The following is a 19273-nucleotide window of genomic DNA, read 5'->3' as shown; positions in this document are numbered from 1 at the left end:
GAGGCTGTTTCCAAGGCACCCATGACCTCCTGGTGACATGGCAACAACTTTACCAGTTACTCCAAGGCTCCCCTTCATTCTATCCATCCCCTATGTGATTTGTTAATCACCACGAACTTACAGATAATCAGATGTAAGAAAGAGAATTAAGAAAAAGGCAGGACTTGCCAAACGCATTTTTGTTTACTACAACTTTTGACACACTACTAATTTAGCTTTGTCACCTGATGCGTACAAGCTAAGATTTGATAAACTTGGCAGCTGGTCTTCTAAGATCAAAATGCAAGAAAAGGTCTCAGTACACAGCAGAATACAATGGCTTAAGTTACATGGATTAATTAATCCCCCTCTCTCCCCCCTCCCCCCTCCCCCCCCCTCCCCCCAAAAATAAAGAGCTCTTCATACACAGATAAACCGTGTGCGACTGAACAGTGCTGGCATCTGAATGCTCCAACTCAATTACACATTAACCCCAACTGTCTACTCCTGAAAAAAAGAAAACAAACAGGCAGAGAGAATTAGGTGTTATAAACAGTACGTGCAATTTTCTGGAATTCACAACGGAAGACAAATATTCTTCTTCATGTAAGCTAATGCAAATACAAACCCAGTTCCAGCTGATAACCCAAAAAGCCTGAACAAGAGGAAGGATAATAGTCATTAAATTTTTATTTAGTTAATTTGCACCTGCTCCATATCCGTAGGACCATCATCAGTTTTCTGTTCAGGTACATTTTCCTCAGTCTTGTTAGCTTTATCATCGCCATCTGTTACCTTCTTGTCTTCTTTTTTAGCAGCAACATCGTAATCACCAAGATTTAAATCTGCAGGAAGCTGGCCTGACTTCAATGCCTGCACAATTTACACATCATCGTAAGTTCCCAAAACAAACTAGAAAAAGAAAGGGAATATGAGCAAGGTCTAAGAGGAAAAATGACAAATAAACTAGTTTCAGTAAATCAAAACTTTGTGTATCACCTGTTCAAGTCTAGCCACCTCCTCAAGAGTTTGGGAATTCACAATGGCAGCCTGCACGTGCAAGAAGAACAATTAATTGAACCGAAAAAAGGAAATGGCAGTCCTATTTACATCTGGATTTGGTCCTCTTTTCCCAATCCGTGATAGGTGAGTCATTCGGCATGCTTCAGTTTACCATGTACAGTTCTATAATCAAGAAATTCATACATATACCAAATTCAGTTTCATAATTAATGAGAAAAGCATAATGCGTCAAGGCCAATAAGTATAAGCTCCTTCTAGCCTCCCTTTGGCGACGCTTCACTGACATAAGCAAGAAATTCCACTGGACATGGGGTGCTCCTATTAGAATAAAAAAGCCAACTATTTAATTCTGACCCCAAGTCACTGCAAGAGGCTGATGAGTTTTCTAAAAAGATTGCAATAAGTAAGCCCCATACACAGAAGGTACTGTGCTTCTATAATTCAATATATAGCTTTTTTTCTAATTGTTTCTCTCTATATGACCTACATATTATAAGTAATAAAGATTGCTTTTGTTAACCAGTACATCTTCTTAAAAAATATTTCATTTGTTGCTGAAACTAGTTGATTGTGATCTTTATAAGGGCAGAGAACTATTCCATAAAGCTGTACAAAGAGTATTTTTATTTTGTTTGTATGTGTGTGCAGTGGTGGTGAGGGCAATTACAACTGAAGTCCAGCCAAAAACAACCCAAACATAAAGCAGATACTGAGTAATTGACCTCTCGTACATAGACAGTGAATACATTGGTCCTATCCATGTTTTCTAGATCAGGCAGGTTGGTCCTATCCATATTTCATGGGACCAATTGCCAACCTACCCAAACAATCTGTTCCATCATCCTAATCCTTAAAAATGTGTTCAAAGAAGCGGAAGAAAGAATGGGTAAGAAGAAACAGCAACTGATAAATGATATGTTGTACCTTAATTGCTATAATTTGCTCGGGTGTAGGACCAGCTGGCTTAGGTGGTTGATCTTCCTTTGGTTCCTCGGCAGGAGCCGCAACCTCAACAGGTACAGAAGTCTTCACTGACTCCTTTTTGACCAGCTCTTCAGCTTCTTGTGATGCAAATAATTTACTTGCTTCCAATCTCTCCTATAGCAACAAAATTAGATCCGACGGCTCAATACACAGCTGTTTAAAGTAACTTTATGGGTGCTTCCTCTCCCACCCCCAACCAAAAAGGAGAAAATGTAACATTTGGATTTGTTAATCATAAAGCCATATGCAACACCAGCTTCTATAGCATGGCGTACAAAATCAAGGTTAATATACCGCACTTACGACAAATTTAAAGAACATACCCAAGAACAAATTTTAAGAACATGCCCCAGAAATTCTAGCATGAAATCAGAAACCAGTTATTTATAGAGCATCCGTGAATGAAGAGATGAGCGAGTATACATTTTTTGCTGGAGAAAATAGCTGTGTTAGAGAAGCAAGAGTGTGTATTAACATTATACATGTCAACATTGTGCGTCAAATCTCAGAATATCTCAAAACAAGAACACTTAATGTTGGCGACCTCATAATCAACATCTATATGAAGAGAGCTAGTCATGGCCTCTGCTTTAAGAAAAAAATTACATACTTCTTAAAAACGATAAAATTTCATTTAAAGTCAAATATATAGACAGATCCATAAACCTACACATTTTTCATTTAGGCACGACTTATCTTGGGGTTTGACCTATTCAAGGAATGTAACGTCTTGTCAACTCCACTTCCATTTCAAATTCTAGCAAAGAGATTTACAAGGTCTGTCATTTATCTATGAAGGCAAGCTTGGTGCTATCTTGTGCAACTACTTCAGACAACATGCTGAACACCTCCCACTTAATTAAAGGAGCTTCTGTAAACAAAGAAGAAAAGGCTTATAGCATTCTTCAAGATTGGGAACCCATTCAATGTTTCTTTTTTAATTCGACCGCAAGATATGTAATTAATTTTATACAATTTCTTGCATATTTGAGCAAACTCTGGACGGCGCCCTAGTTCAATCCAAATGGGAGGACAAAGTTAACCAAAACCAGAAGCCGAACTATGAACGTGTTTGACACTTGACAGTTCCCTATATCATTCAAATGAAGAGATGGAAGGAACAACAAAACCAACCATTTGTTTGACTTTCCTGAAATCCAACAAACGCAAGGACTTCAATTTGTGAATAACATAAAGGCGATAATTTGGTCTCTTTGTGATATTGTTATCAAGCAGACTAAGAAACTTCAGCTTTGGGAGAGACGCTAGCGGATCAATTTCAACCAAATTCGTAAGTCTGTTGCTAGTAAGAATCAAGGTATGCAATTTCGGCAAAAACTCTGCAACATGAACAAACATCATGTTAAATAAGAACCCTAATAAAATAATGAGCTAATGGTCAAAATCACACCAAAAGTATCCCGGTTTGTTTCCTATCTGAACTATCATCAACTATCAATTATTCACTTTTCATACAGAAATATAACCATCATTCAGGTAGAAGAAGTGAAATCATTGATACTTGAAGTAGCAAACTTACACGCGCGCACACCTGATAGTTCGGTTATGAACCTCAAAAAACCGGGATACTTTACGAGTGTTCTTGACCATTCAACTCTAAAACAAATAGACCTAGGATTAAAATGGAACATAAATACTCCAACAGTATAATGTGTCACCTCCAATGTTGGGATTGATACGCGTAACTCTATTGTTGTTCATTAACAAGGTTCCAAGTCGATTCAGATACGGAAAATTCTCAAGTTTAACAATCTCATTATCAGATAAATCAATCGTATCAAATTGATCCTGTAACCAAAACAAATCAACCTCCACATAACTAAAATAATCCCAACTCAAAAAAAAAAAAAAAAAAAAACTAACCTCAGTAGCACCTAAGTTCTCAATAACAGGAATCTTATTGCCTGTACATAAACAACAAAGTGCAAATAAAACATTAAGCCTTTTCCTTCACGAGGGTTAAAATTGGAATTGAAAAAAAAAACAATTAGGGTTGAAGAAGAAGAAGAGGAACCTCGAAGATCTAACTCGCGTTCGCGAATGGCGTTGAAGAAATGCGGGCTTTTCCAAATCAGGTCTGCCGTTAACCTAACCATTTTTGTCCAACTACTTCTTCTTCTTCTTCTTCTCTTTGTATAAACAGCCGATATTCAAAGAAGAAAAACCCCTATGTTTCACTTGCTTAAGGTTTATGAAAGCCCGTTTATGAGTATACTGGAGAAACTAAGGTAAGTTTACTATATTGCCCTTCGTCGGCCATGTGCTCTATTTTGTTGTTGGACAGTGAAGATATAATATAACGAGGGCTATATTACTACTGTTAGAGCGCATTTGGATAAAGACTAAAAAATTAATTTTTTTTAGCTTTAATGACTAAAAGTTTAAAATAAAATAAGTGTTTATAAATTAAGTAGATAAGTGTTTGGATAGAAGTACTGAAATTGAAAAAAAGTTGCTGATATATTTGATATTTTTATTGTTTAAATAACTTAAATATCCTTAAAATTATTAATACCATAAATAAGGTGACTTATTTTTAATTTTTAATTTTAAAATAAAATTTTTGAACAAATCTACAATTAATAATGGATTCGTTGAAAATAAAAAAGAAAGATGAATAGGAAATTGGAGGGAAGAGATGAAGCGAAATGGCAAAGAGAAAATATATATATATATATATATATATATATATATAAGGACTACAAGTTTAGGATATTGTTGGAATTGGAGGAAAATATAAGGAATAAAAAGGTAAATATTTTGATCAAGCCTAAAAGAATTTTAATCTAAAAAGCAAAAAATTGAGGGTACCCAACTTCTCACTTTTTTATTTTATTAATCAGTTTTTAGCTTTTTTTAAGCACTTTTTAGTTTTATCAAACACATTAAAAAATTAAATAAGAGATTAAAAGTTGATTTGATTAGATTTTAATTCTATCTAAATGGGGTTTAAATTGTAAAGTTGAGAGCAATATCAGCATTTTTTTCTTAATTCTTTTAAAATAATAATAAAAAAAAAGAGTAATAATAATGTGATAATTGAAATATAATAGACAATGAATGGTAGATATATTAAAAAGGAAGAAGCTACGTGTACGACTAATACAAAGACAAACATGATGCTACTACAATATGGAGTCCACTAGATGGATTCAATTGAGCCTATAATTTAATAGAATTTGGTTAAAAAAATTTAGTGTCTATTTAAAAATAAGGTTTCTTAGCCCAGCTCAAATAAGCTAGCAAAACCTACTTTACATATCCAAACATGTTTCACCGCAAATATCGAAGGAACTACAAAAACTTTCCTTACTCCTATCTTTGCTAGAGCATTGTCAATTGCTGCAAGTAGTCGAATGAAACACTATCATAAAGGAGATGGTGAATCAAAATATGGAATGAGGTAGTTGATATTGCCTATACTTTTGGAATTGGACAGATTTAGCCCTCAAAAATTTTGTGACATTATTTTTACGAGAATCTAAAGAGCCATTGAAAAGAAGGAAGGGAAAATTAGAAGGTTCGCTTGTTATTATGGTGATTGAAACCATAGCAGCAAGTGAATCTTGTAATTTTCCCTTCATTTTCTCTAGTAAAAATGATGTCACAAGTTTGTAAGGGATAAATTTGTCCTCAATCCCAAAAGTATAGGTAATATCAACGCCTCAATTTCCATCTTTTGATTCATCATCTACTTGCTATAAATTCGCACTTCGCACTATATTTGGGGCAAACATAATACCTGCAAAAGCAAAATAAAGTTCTCCTAGTAAATTATATTCCAGCAAGTAACTTCTTTCATAAAAAAACATTCATATCAATCACAACCATATCTCTTGTGGAAATGATTTCTTCTTATGGCCACTTATAAATTGATATAAAACTACAAATAAATTAATTAACGGTTACAAAACCAAATCTCCCTAATCTCTGCTATTTTTCATCTGATTATTTTACAAATAAGTCATTTCGGTCTTTTAATACGATTAAAACAGTTGAAGATTTTTATCTTTGAATTGAAGCAAAAAGAGAGTAAAAAGGGGAAAAAGAGAGAGAATGAAGAAGAGGGAGTGAGCAGAAAATTGTCTTCTGCATTCCTATGAGGACACAACAACATGCCCAGCATATTCCAACAAAATGGGGAAAAAAGACAGTCTGATGCACTAAAGTTGTTGCTACATACAGGGATCCGGCGAAGGACCAAACTACAACAGTCTGATGCACTAAAGTTGTTGCTACATACAGGGATCCGGCGAAGGACCAAACTACAACAGTTTATTGTACACAACCTTACTACAGCCTTACTTTGCATTTACGCATGAGGCTGTTTCCATGGCTTGAACTTGTAACCTCCGGGTCACAGGACATCAACTTTACCGATCACTCCAATGCCATTTGAGATATGACCAACAAAAATCAAGAACGAGCGAAAATAAATGATAAAGAAGCAGGATTAAGTCATTTTTGCCTCTAATTGATATTTTAATTTAAGTCTTCCCAGACCAATGAAATTTTGCTATGCAAGTTTAGACCCCACTGTCTAAGCTTCAAAATCAACCAAAGTTTCTAAGTAGCTATTGAAACACAAACATTTTTGTGACTCTGCGTTTTCAGAGACCAAGAGAAATCACTTCTAGGCTGGCTATACTACAGAGAGAGAGAGATTAGATGGTGATGCCTACCCAAGGCAAAACTATCAGGGCCAGTACAAGTGGGACGAAAGATGCGCAGAGGCAACAGATGGAACAGCATCAGCTGCTCTCAAGCCACCGCTCCTGTAGAGTTCACTTGCTCTAACACTATCATCAAGCTGATAGGGGTCAGATGCAGAGCTCCGTCCAGCAACATCAGTGCGTATGGTGTTTGGCAAACCCCTCGAGCCTTCCAAATATGATGATGGTCCATAAGCATAGCTGTGGGAGAGCAGTCCGTCGTGCACGGCTACATCACCATGCAATCCATATAGTTGACCAACATGACTTCCTGTACACCCGGGTGTAGAATCAACTAGAATCCTTCTATGACCTCCAGCATATGAAGCTGCTTGCGGAACAACATCTGTGCCTGCGGACACACCTCTCACAATTCCTGCTAGTGAGCCAACATTGTCATGCATCGAGCTTCCAACAGGTCGATGCAATACTGATGGGGACAGAGAATAAACATACATGTGGCCAGCAGTTCCACCTTCTAACAAGGTGCTGTTGCTATCAATAAGATTAACAACTCTTTCCTGTTGTAGCCGTTGATTTGGAAAATGTGATCGTTTCGCTTCGTTGTTGCTGATCCTTCCAGATGACTCAGTTTCATCAATTTTTCTCTTTTGTGCCATCTTCGTCTCACCTTCTGCAATTTCTTTCTCCAAGCTCATTATTTTCTCATTTATTTTCCACCCAGGAAGAAGTTCTGAAAGTTTAATACCATGACGTCTCAAACATTTGGTGACAGATCTCAGAGCAGCCAAGTGCTGCTTTTTTGCATCATTCTGTACGAAATAAACAAAATGCACAGTTAACTTGAGGAAATCAGGGGGGAGAGAGAGCATCTGTGCTGGAATAAGATTAAATAATTACCATATCAGCAAGTGACCCTTGGGATTTTCCCTTCATCTTCTTGATCAATGGCTCTTTGGACTTCCGTAAAAATGAAATCACAAGTTTTTGAGGATTAAATCTGTCCTCAATTCCAAATGTATAGGCAATATCAACTGCCTCAATTACCAACTTTTCATTCACCATCTCCTCTATTATTTCTGACAGACATACATAAACCAGTGTTAAGCAGGCAGATAATTAGCAACTACGACAAGGTCAAATGTCATATTTGGGACAGAGACAAGGTATGAAAAACTGCAAAACGAATCATATTAGAGAGATATGATATCTTTTTTTTTTTTTGAATCATATTAAGATATAATCAGATATAAGGCTACATCTTTGAAACTACGAACAACAGAAACAATCAGAAGGTTGATCGGAAGTTCAAAGCAGATATGAGGTTGAACAAGGGTCCTTGACTTGAACTTGAACAACAACAACAACAACAACCCAGTGAAATCCCACAAGTGAGGTGAATCATATTAAGATATAATCAGATATAAGGCTACATCTTTGAAACTACAAACAACAGAAACGATCAGAAGGTTGATTGGAAGTTCAAAGCAGATATGAGGTTGAACAAGGGTCCTTGACTTGAACTTGAACAACAACAACCACCACCCAGTGAAGTCCCACAAGTGAGGTCTGGGAAGAGTGTACGCAGACTTGAACTTGAAGTTGCACTAAATTGAAATGTTGCTCCATATAACGAAAAAAGAAAGAAAAGGGGAACATACTCCTGTCCCAGTATTGACTGCTTGTTCCTGTCCACAAGATTTTCTAATTGTGGTTGGGACCATAAGATTTTCTATTCCAATCATTCAAAAGCTTAGTTCATTTTCTATCCAAGAGACAACCCAACAACAACATACCCAGTATATTCCCACCAAGAGAGGTATGGGGAGGATAAGGGTACGCAGTCCATACCACTACCTCAGAGGTGAGAGGTGAGGTGAGGTAGAGAGACTGTTTCCGATAGACCCCAGCAAAGCGAAGAGATAACCCAAATGCTTTAATTTATTTTTTTATATGATAACCCCAAAATGCTTAAAATTTTTGTTATTCAAACATGAAAGTCTATCCATTCCGTATTTGTGTCTGAGTCTCAGTTAACATTAGCATGATCCTCCACCCTGGTCCCTTGCTAAATATTATCACCACTAGATGCACATAAAAGTACTTATTCATACTAGTAAACAACTTATTCAACAGTGTTATTCAAAAACTGCAGACACTTATTGTTAAAAAAGGGCAGCCCGGTGCACTAAAGCTACCGCTATGTGCGGTGTCCGGGGAAGGGCCCCACCACAAGGGTGTATTGTACGCAGCCTTACCTTGCATTTCTGCAAGAGGTTGTTTCCAATGCTTGAACAGCCTAAATCAGAAAAAGAAAAACTGTGTACAAACTTTTAGATTCATCGAAAATAAGCTCAGGATCGAGTAACTTCTAATATTTACCAAGAAACACAAAAAAAAAAATGAAGAAACAACAAGTGTATTATATCATCTAGTATCACCAAAAGTTGTGTCCTTCCAGTCAACTAGCAACAAGTACTACTAAGCCCCTTCAACCTTATCACATACAAGTCAATATCTTTGCATGATTTGTTGAGTTTTTGACCAAACAAATCTTGAAGTATACCATTAACTTAAATAACATTCTTCATGTATCTCCATGAACAAAAAAACATCTTTAATGATTTTAAAATTGAACATGTTTCATCCTCCAGTAACCTACCATTACAAAGCATGGAAAGCTGAGGTCCATAGCTAGCTAGACAACAACAACAACAACAAACCCAGTGTATTCCCACCAAGTGGGGTCTGGGAGGGGCAAGATGTACGCAGTCCATACCGCTACCTCCAAAGAAGTAGAGAGGTTGTTTCCGATAGACCCCCGGCTCAAGATAAAGAATAGTAAACAAGGAGATGTATGAAAAGGCCATCCCGGTGACTAAAGCTCCCGCTATGCGCAAGGTCCAAGAAAGGGCCCGACCACAAGGATCTATTAATACCGCAGCCTTACCTTACATTTCTACAAGAGGATACTTGGCTAGTACAATATTAACTCCAAAAAAAGGATACTTGGTTGGTTAGGAAGTTACTAATTTGTCGCCATTGTTGAGTTGTGAGACGCATGAGAACTGCTCTTTTTCAACCGTCAAACAATATTTCTCAAAAAAAGAAAAAATTTAAATGTTAGCCTCCTTTTTTGTTTTATGTACTCCCTCCGTTTCATTTTACATGACACCTCTTTTGACTTGGCACACCCATTAAGAAAACATTAATTAGAAGATGTATTTTACAAAATTAACCTCAATGATGTCTTGAAACTCTAAATCTAACTATTACTATTAATTTTTAGTTATTTAATACTAAGGGTAATATGGGAAAGAAGTAATAAAACAATCTTGATTTGAAAAAATGGACAACTAATTTGAAACAAACATATTACGAAAGAAGACCAAGTAAAATAAAATGGAGGGAGTATTTTTTCCTAAATATATAAAGCCTGGTGAATGGTCTCTATCAAACTTGAAACAAGGAATCAGAGCAAGAGCTCGAAACATGGGATTCAATGGTGATATCTACAATACTCCATGAACAAAGCCCAAGAGAAAAAATGAACACAGAAGAAAATAATTGGAAAATGAATCTCATCTTCGTATCCCAATGTGCAACAAAAATATATCTCCTGAGCTTAACTGACAGCTGTCAACAACTAACCTAACAATTTGTAACTACTAAACATAACCGACTATAACTACTAACACTAACCACTAACTGTACTCTAACTGCCTGCTAATATGGATATGGAAAGAAAATAAATACATACCAATCTCAAAAGGTCTAAAAGAAGAAAAAGAGAGTAAAAGAAACCAACGAGGGAAAAAAGAAACAGGAAATTAAGGAAAATATCTGTCAAATTATTTGCAGTTATAGCTAAAAAGGTGACGTGATGAGTCATATTTATATGTGCATTTATGCCTTTTCTCATGTTTGAATTATTGAATTTTCCGTATTATATGATGTAATTCCTCACATGTTTATGTCGTTTTGAAGATAGATACGCAATGAAGGTGATAGAGAGGAAAGACTCAAGCGAAAAAGATGCAAGAAATGAAAATTGGGCACAGAACTGCCCCGATCATCGCATCAGTCAAACTTGGGCCGCTGTGACGCTCCTTCAGAATTTGTTAACCAGTCCCGACCATCGCAGTGGTGGAGTTTTGTTCGTTGAGATGGCACAACCTTGTGTAAAAATTTTCAGCTTTTTAACTATTAGGGTTGAGAGGGATATAATGGGGATATTTTGAGGACGACTAGGAGGGGGAGGCTACAACTTTGGACAGATGAATTCTTTTGGCAAAAAGAGGAGAAACTCAAGATTTTCAAGAAGGATTCAAGAGATTTAGAGTTTCTTCTAAACCTTCTCTTCCATTAATCTTGTGTTATGAACAAGATGACTCTTAACTTTTGTATGATTGCTTTTACTCTATGATGGAGTGACTTTCTCGTAGTTGAGTTTTGATGAAACCTATGGTTTTATTTAGTGATTATTTTACCTTTTATATCATGTGTTTGATTGATTCCTCGAGGAGTTTATTGATTTATTAATCGCAAGAGAGATGTCAATTTTTCCATTGCTTATTTTATTTGGATGAAGTACGATGTATTAACAGTCATCAAAGAGATGCAATACAGTTGCAGACAAAATAGGCTTTAACTCCAGAATTGAAAAAAAAAAAAAAGGAGGGAGAGGAGATCTTGGAATTAAAACCTATAGCAAAAAATCAAAGTTGTTAATATCTCCATTGCTTTGATTGAGTTTGGTAGCCTTTTGATTCTATTTGCGAGAAGGAATCAGTAGTTTAAATTTAGAATTGTCACATGGATATTTGAAAGAAGTTTATTTTTATAACTATAAGGAATTATTAAACACGCCTTTCGCATCTTTATATGTCTTTTTCTTTCTATTAATTGTATAACCGAAAGGAGTACAATTATTAGAAAAGTAATAGAGGGATTAAATGTATTTGCAAGAAATCTTCATACTTTAGCGGGGACTAATGAACTGCATTAATCGCTAGTTATTCCATAGGTGAATTCTTGACTCAACTCATTTATCTTCCAGAGTTACAAGCGTTTGTTCTAATTGTGTCGGCTATTTCTTTCTACAACCATTATTAATTTTAAAATCATAGTCTCAAAACTATAAGATTTCTCAAATAGCAATCAAGCAGTACGAATTAGCATATTAGCAACTCAATCCTCGTGGGATTGACATTATCTATACTATCTTTGAAAAGCACGAGCATTAGGTTTTATACACTGATTTTGTGACCCTCGAATTTTGACGTTATTGCAGAGGGTTAGGCAACATCTATTTGCTAATTGGTGTTGTTGCTATTTTGAGAGTGCTGACAAGTTTTGGAGAGGAAGACCTAAAGAAAATATTTCTAAATTCGAACTCACCCCAAGTGCTTCAAAGATGATTTACAACAAATCCAGGAAAAAGAAAACAGAGCTGATAGCTTTTCAAAGGATGAGAATATGTGATTATTTTGGTGGAGATCACCTCATTCATGAATGGCATGAAGGTAACTCATGTCCCTTTAGCTCATCATTTGTACAATCTTATGTCTTTTGTCCTAACAGGCAGGATGATTCATACGATTACAATTATGATTGGAATCAAAGTGACATGAGACAAGCACCTCAAGGGGAGAACTGAAACTTTCGAGAGTTTTTTTTTTTAAATTATTGGAGAAAACTTTAGAGAATTATTACTTGGATTAAAAGCAAAATAGAAGAAAACTATAAAATTATAGATGAATCATCAGGCAACATGAATGCTCACTTAAAAAATATAATGACTATTTTATCATGTGAAGCATATGATGTAGCACCCAATAATTCTTTTGCGATCTCAGAGAGGTTCAAACTGAGAATCTTCAATAGGTGGAAAATATAGAGGAGCTAGTGTCATGAGAGAATGAGCCGAGTAATGAAGAAGAAATAGTCAAACGAGATGAGATGATTGAAGCTATCACTGAACTTGAGGAGCTCTATCTACTCGTCATGGCAAATGAAAAAGATTTAGTTAATTCTACTTCTTCAGGTGATGAGTGTATACCCAAATATTCTTATCCATATGAATCTCTCAACTTGAAAGTAAGTGAGGGGGAAGTGGTCATGAATACCAATGAAAAGGATGAATATTACTCAGACCATTATTCTTTGTTTCTTACGTCCAAAATGATCTTGTGGATTTTGTTGTTGAAAATTTCCATGGAATAGAGATCCTTTGGAAGAAAGCAAATTGGAGTTAAGGATTACCATGCATGAATATTTTGATAGCTCATGAAAAGGTCAAGAATGCAGAAAAAAGAGAGAAATGTGCGTAGAAAGAACAGATTTTAAGACGCAAGTGGCCAAATGAGCTGCAAGAAAAAACTTAAAGGAGCAAGTTACTCAACTACGTTCAGAATTAGGGGTTGAATTAATAAGCTCTAAGAGGAGGAAAAGCACAAACTGTGACTGTTGGGATGGCGGGAATGGGATTATCTCGTCATTATAGGGAAGTTTGATATGCCCTTCCTTTTCATTATTTTGTTTGTGACGTCTTGGGACAATGTTATAGTTAAGTGTGGGGGAGGTGATGATAAGGAAACTGGTAATCATGTATTTTCTTTGTTTTGTTTTTATCTCTTCTTTTTTTTTTTTTAAGACAAGTGGCAGAAATGCAAGGTAAGGCTACGTACAATACACCCTTCTGGTGAGGCCCTTCCTTGGACACCGCGCATAGCGGTAGCTTTAGTGCACCGGGCTGCCCTTTTTTTTTTTAAGACAAGTATAACTTCTTGGTGTGCCCTTAGGAGGATTTCGTTCGAGCTTCAATTCTTCGCCATGGTCTTAACTCTTTCTGAAATAGGTGTCTATTATATTAGGAAGTAGGTTAACGTTTCAAGAAAAAAAGAGTTGAAGTTTTTTAAAAGGCAACCAGTGATGAGAATCTCCATTACGCGATTGAACTCCGTTTTCAAGTTTAGACTTGCATATTGAAAAAGTGAAACTGAGTGATGTTTGAATTCCATATGTCAATAGTGTGGTGAGAATGTTGTTATACTCTCGTGTTACAAGTTAGATCTAGAACTTGTCTTGCTTGTTGTTTGAGGCAAATTCCTGGAAAGTTCTCGAGTTAGGAAAGGATTGTAGGCCTTCCTTGTTTAGCCACATTTAGCCTAAATTGATCGACCCTTAATTGTAATTATCCTTTGTCATCCCTTTGTGCCATAATGAATAATCCTGTGTTTTTCTTGGCAGCCAAAGATAACCTTTAGTCAGTTTTGTGTGTTTCTATTGTCGTTCACCCTATTCACTTGGGCACATCTTACTTGAGCAAAGTGAGACTCAAGTATCGGAATTAAAGTGAAAAGAAAAGGAAAAAAAAGGCATTGTATAAGCTACAAAAGGAAAAAAATCTGAGAAATAGTTTGAAAGGAAGAAAAAGTTGAAGAAAAGAAAAGGAGAAAGAAAGAAGAAAGAAGAAAAGGAACAAAATTGTAAAATATATAGAGAGAGAGAGAAAGAAAAAGTCTGAAAAAAATAAGTGTGCTCAAGTGTCGAGTAATTATTGTGCCCAAGGGAAGTTAGTTCACTCTTGCCCATATAACCATATCCGACCTTTAGCTACATCACAATCAAATAAAAAAGTCCCTACTTGATCTTTACTCCAGAACTCATTCAGTAGTGGAAACTGGAAAGCGAACAAAATAAGCTAATACTCTTCATCAAATTCTATATTACACTATTTTCTACGAGATGCTGGTAATCCCTTGCACCTTTGCCCAGGGGATGTTTTTTAATTACCATCTCTTAGAAAGAGCGACTAAACGATAGGACCAGATAGGTGCAGGTAGCTTGACCACCTTACTCATCATTACAACACAAGTTGGAAACGTAGAACGGGGAGGCAAGCCCCCCAACCCTTGTTCTCTTTTTCTCCTTGAGGATGAATCGATGTTATCCAAAGTGGAATCCTTCCAATAGTATTGGCCATTTACCCCACTTTCCTCCGGATTTCATCAAGTAGTCATGCTAGAGACATAGAGTACTAGACACTTTTGGAAGCAAACCCCAGAAGAAAGATGGAGGGGGCACTACCTGCAGTTATAACAAACAAATAGGAGCACATAGCATTACTTACTGGGATTGTCGAACAGATAGCAACGTCGCATTGAGAATTAACTCTCTTCCCCATAAAGGAAATAGAGTAATTAGGTGGCATAGCTTATGTATATGTACTTTAGAACTCCACTCTCCTTTAGCTAGATAGGGACGTAAGTGTAGAATTTTCATAATATATGAAGATAAATATATGAAATTTAAAATATAGGGATTGCATTTAAAACTAGTCATATTATTTTACTTAATTACAGATGTAAGGGTGCAAGTATAAAATTTTCTTAATATATGCAGATAAATATACTTAATTTTAGAAGTATAGGGACTGTAATTGAAACTGGTAAGATTACTGTAATAAGAGGTTAGTGTAATTAACCCTAATCAATTTTCACCCTGATGATAAAACCAAGAAGAATATTAGAATTAGAAAAAACATAGAAAATTGCACAAACAACAACCACAAAAAGCTTTCTCATTCTCTCCTCTATTGCTAATTCTTCACTTTTCTACTTCTACTCTTTACTCATTTGATGGCTGGACCTACAGACTCTGCCACCGCTGCAACGCCCCAGTCACCGCCATCACCGTCCATCAAAGTGGAAACTCATCAACAAGATGAACAAGAAACAGTGAATGCTGCTTCACAGAATGTCACTCAACTATCTGAATTTCAGCAACCACCAAAAGACTCAATTGCCGATTTTCGCAAACTGTCGGATGCCTTTTCAGCATTCCAGCGCTGTTTTGCGAAGTTACAAAAACACGGTTCAATTCAGACGTTGATCGACTCTATGCGGACATCGCCCTCGACAAGGGGAGAGGCAGCCACAACAGCAGCACCAGAGGCAGAACCGTCTTCGGAATCTGATCCCTCGAAAGAAGAAGAGGCAGAGGATGTGAAATCCCAGAAATCCCCTGGTACAGAGTTAAAATCTACTAATTCAAAGTCAGAAAGCCTATGTGAAAAGATGGACGGTCGTGGTTTACGGAAGTATATGATAGCGCATCTCGAAGATATCAATGAATGGGTTGAACAAGTCTCTAAGGCATTGAAACTCTCGCCTAATCCGGCAAGGCTTTTATTGGATTGTCTCGGGATGTTTTATTTGCAAGGGAGTAAGGCGTATGTTAAGGGTTCACCTATGTTTAATGGAAGGAATGCTTCTATATTGGTTTTGGAGGTGCTTCTTGATGATGGAATCGACGAGCATGTTGAGATTGAGAAAGAGGTGAAAGAAGAGGCAGAAAAGGCAGCTCTTTTATGGAGAAAGAGGTTGATTGCTGAAGGAGGTGTACGAAAGGCTTATGATATGGATGCACGGGGTTTGCTATTGCTAATTGGATGTTTCGGATTCCAAGAGGATTTCAGAGGTGGCATTAGGTCAGTTACTAGGTGCCACCAAATAAAAATTGGCATCTCATTTTGGATAAATGGACAGGGTGGGAGCTCTTGGTGTCTTTTTGCCTATGATAAGGAAAAGAGAAAACGCCTTGAAGCTATTGACATGAATAAAAAGGGAAGGACAGTACCAGGAGAGAGCAAGCAACATCAGATAGTGCAAGACGCCAGTAAACAGAAGGAAAGAAAAACCTTCTTTTTAAGTGAACATTTTTCCAAAAGAGCAGCACCAACCAAGTGCTCATGGTTTCTTTTCAAGTGAACATTTTTCCAAAAGAGCAGCACCAAGAAAGTGCTCATGGTCAGATTTGTTCTCCCTTTAAGTATGCAAGAAGTGAAGTCCATCGTAGGGTCAAAATTATTTACATTTTTTAAGGTAATCCTGAGCTAGACAAGCTTCGTGTACATCAATCCAACCAAATCAAACCATTTCTATTGGCAATCTTGGGCAGCAAACATCTTAAAAGCAAGCACCATTTAACATGAATAGCAAACAATGATTTATGCAACTGTAGCTTACAGACAAATGTAATTCGTGAAAAAAAAGGACCTGGAATCTTTTTCATGAAGGCATTTGATCGAGTGAGGGCACCATTCATATTCTTCTTGAACGGACTTGCCAGAAGCAAATCCCTGATATCCACATTACTAAATCCTCTTGGAATCCCGAAACACCCAATCAGCAATAGCAAACCCCGGGCATCCATATCATGAGCCTTTCGTAAACCTCCTTCAGCAATCAACCTCTTCCTCCATAAAAAAGCTGCCTTCCCAGCTTCTTCTTTCACCTCTTTCTCAATCTCAACTCCCTCGTCAACTCCCATAACCAAGAAACACTCCAAGGCCAATATCGAAGCCTTCCTTCCGTTAATAACGGGTGAACCCTTGACATACGCCTTACTTCCTTGCAAATAAAATTTCCCTAGACAATCCAATACAAGCCTCCCAGGATTAGGAGACAATTTCAATGCCTTAGAAACTTGTTCAACCAGTCCATTTATATCTTCGATATGCACTATCATATACTTCCGCAAACCACGTCCATCCATCTTCTCACACAGGCTTTCCACCTCTGAAATAGTCGATTTCAACGCCGAGCAAGGGGATTTCGGGGTTTTCACCACCTCCACATCCTCCGCCTCTACTTCTTCCGAAGGATCAGATTCCGAAGACGTCTCCACCTCTGGCGCCGCTGTTGTCGCTGTCGCTGCTGCTGCCGGAAGCGATGGCCGCATAGAGTCGATCAACGTCTGAATTGAACAAACGTGTTTTTGTAACTCCGCGAAACAGTTCTGGAATGCTGAAAAGGCATCCGACAGTTTGCGAAAATCAGCAATTGACTCATTCGGTGGCTGTCGTAACTCAGACTGTTGAATGATTGTGTGTGAAGCAGCAGCATTCACGGTTTGTTGTTCATTTTGTTGTTGATGAGCTTCCACTTGTACAGCCGCCGGCGATGGCGGTGACTGAGGCGGCGCAGCGGTGGTAGCCATGGCGGAATCGGTCGGTTCAGCCATCAAATGAGTAATGAGTATACAAGTAGAAAGTGAAGAAATCACAATGGAGGAGAGAATGAGAAAAGCTTTTTGCAGTTCTCAGTAATATTTTCTTGGATTTATCATTTAGGGTTAATTACACTAACCTTTTATGACAGTAATATGATTAGTTTCAAATAAAGTCCCTATGATATTTTAAATTTATATATATTTATCTTCATATATTATGAAAAAATTTGTACTAACACCTTCATATTTGTAATTAAGTAAAAAAGTATAATTAATGATTAAGAAAAAAAACTAATACTGCAAATAAAACGTTTTTAGAAAGTTTAATTTCTATGAAATTTTAAAATAAATATAAAAAAGTTATTCAAAGAAAAAGAAAAAATAATTTTGTAATACTAATTTTGGTGTACGCTTCTCGCACGTGCACCTTACTTTAAACGTTACACTAAATAGAACATTTGTTTAAATAATAAAGATAAATACAATAATTAAATTCAACATCTTTTGGAGAATTTATTTAATTAAATCTAACATTTACAAAAAAAAAAAAAAATTCAAAGTCGATCGATATTCATCTACTACCTATAACTACAACAAAACAATACGATGATAGAGACATCAAAACAATATAATTAAATCTAACATTTACACAAAAATTTTCTTAAAGTCATCTAACACTTATCTACCACATGTAAACTATAACAAAATAATACGACAATATACATATCAAAATAATAGAACTAAACTTTACCTTTACACCAAAAAATTCTCAAATTAGAGACATAAAAACAATATAATTAACCTATCATTTACCTAAACAAAAATTCTCAAAGCCGACTAATATTCATCTACCACCTATAAATTGATCTACGATCTGTAAACTACAACAAAATAATATAATAGTGATTACAAAGTTTCAGTTTTGATGAAAATAATTCTTGTCTGAGTAAAAATTTTGACACTAGAGAATGATTTGAATGAAAACAAAGAATATATATATACACACACGTTGAATTATATTATGTTGATCGAAGCAAGATAGCTGAACATCAATCATATTTTTTCAATAAGTAAATCAGCTTCTTCTCTAGTTTAACGTGCATCTCAATATTTATAGCAGTATTTTCTTAATAGAGTTCTGTTTATTTTTCCAATAAGTAAATTAGTTTCTTCTCTAGTTTAACGTGCATCTTAATATTTATAGAAGTATTTTCTTAATCGAATTCTATTTTAGGGGTATTTTTATATACTATTTTAGGAGTAGTTTTCTAATTGATCAATACAAAGAATATTAATTGATTCTTTTTTTATATACTTTAGTACTCCCATATATTTTAGGAGTTTAGTTAATATAATAAAAAAAAATAATAAATTGAAGAAAATAGTGATAGACAGTTTTGTCTAAAAAATAATCTGAAAGGCAAAAAATTTAAATTAATTTTTTTAAGGGACTTTACTCTTTTAATATACAAAGAGAGAAAGAGAGAGAATATAGATTTATCTTTGGAAACTCATAAATAAGAAATGAAGATAGATTATTTGATAAAGTACATCAACTATTAATAATAACTTTCTAG

The 19273-nt window shown here is 35.9% G+C and overlaps 2 protein-coding genes across 2 annotated transcripts; both read right to left on the bottom strand.

Annotated features, from left to right (window-relative positions):
• Positions 1-132: 132 nt before the first annotated feature.
• Positions 133-4298, bottom strand: LOC107862085 (U2 small nuclear ribonucleoprotein A'). Its single transcript, XM_016707531.2, has 8 exons — positions 4022-4298; positions 3871-3911; positions 3666-3795; positions 3121-3326; positions 1927-2100; positions 979-1029; positions 688-852; positions 133-486 (listed from the first exon to the last, which is right to left on the bottom strand). Exons 1-8 carry the CDS (start codon positions 4101-4103, stop codon positions 481-483), a joined length of 855 nt encoding a protein of 284 aa, XP_016563017.1. The 5' UTR covers positions 4104-4298; the 3' UTR covers positions 133-480.
• A 2146-nt stretch (positions 4299-6444) lies between these two features.
• Positions 6445-17868, bottom strand: LOC107862084 (protein FRIGIDA). The gene is made up of 3 exons (XM_016707530.2): positions 16742-17868; positions 7581-7759; positions 6445-7492 (listed from the first exon to the last, which is right to left on the bottom strand). Exons 1-3 carry the CDS (start codon positions 17706-17708, stop codon positions 6704-6706), a joined length of 1935 nt encoding a protein of 644 aa, XP_016563016.1. The 5' UTR covers positions 17709-17868; the 3' UTR covers positions 6445-6703.
• Between the last annotated feature and the right edge of the window lie 1405 nt (positions 17869-19273).

This window comes from Capsicum annuum, chromosome 3 (assembly GCF_002878395.1).
Source record: "Capsicum annuum cultivar UCD-10X-F1 chromosome 3, UCD10Xv1.1, whole genome shotgun sequence".
NCBI classification, from domain to species: domain Eukaryota; kingdom Viridiplantae; phylum Streptophyta; class Magnoliopsida; order Solanales; family Solanaceae; genus Capsicum; species Capsicum annuum.
The sequence above is the reverse complement of the archived record's forward strand: the minus strand, read 5'-3'. Positions and strand labels throughout refer to the sequence as shown.

Excerpts from the sequence above, each read along its gene's own strand:
- LOC107862085 (XM_016707531.2), bottom strand. The coding sequence starts at position 4,103 with ATGGTTAGGTTAACGGCAGACCTGATTTGGAAAAGCCCGCATTTCTTC. Across the intron at positions 3,912-4,021 it reads ACGCGAGTTAGATCTTCGAG|GCAATAAGATTCCTGTTATT; the intron begins GTTCCTCTTCTT and ends GTTTATGTACAG. Across the intron at positions 3,796-3,870 it reads AGAACTTAGGTGCTACTGAG|GATCAATTTGATACGATTGA; the intron begins GTTAGTTTTTTT and ends TTTTGGTTACAG.
- LOC107862084 (XM_016707530.2), bottom strand. The coding sequence starts at position 17,708 with ATGGCTGAACCGACCGATTCCGCCATGGCTACCACCGCTGCGCCGCCT. Across the intron at positions 7,760-16,741 it reads CTTCATGAAAAAGATTCCAG|AAATAATAGAGGAGATGGTG; the intron begins GTCCTTTTTTTT and ends TATGTCTGTCAG. Across the intron at positions 7,493-7,580 it reads AAGGGTCACTTGCTGATATG|AATGATGCAAAAAAGCAGCA; the intron begins GTAATTATTTAA and ends TATTTCGTACAG.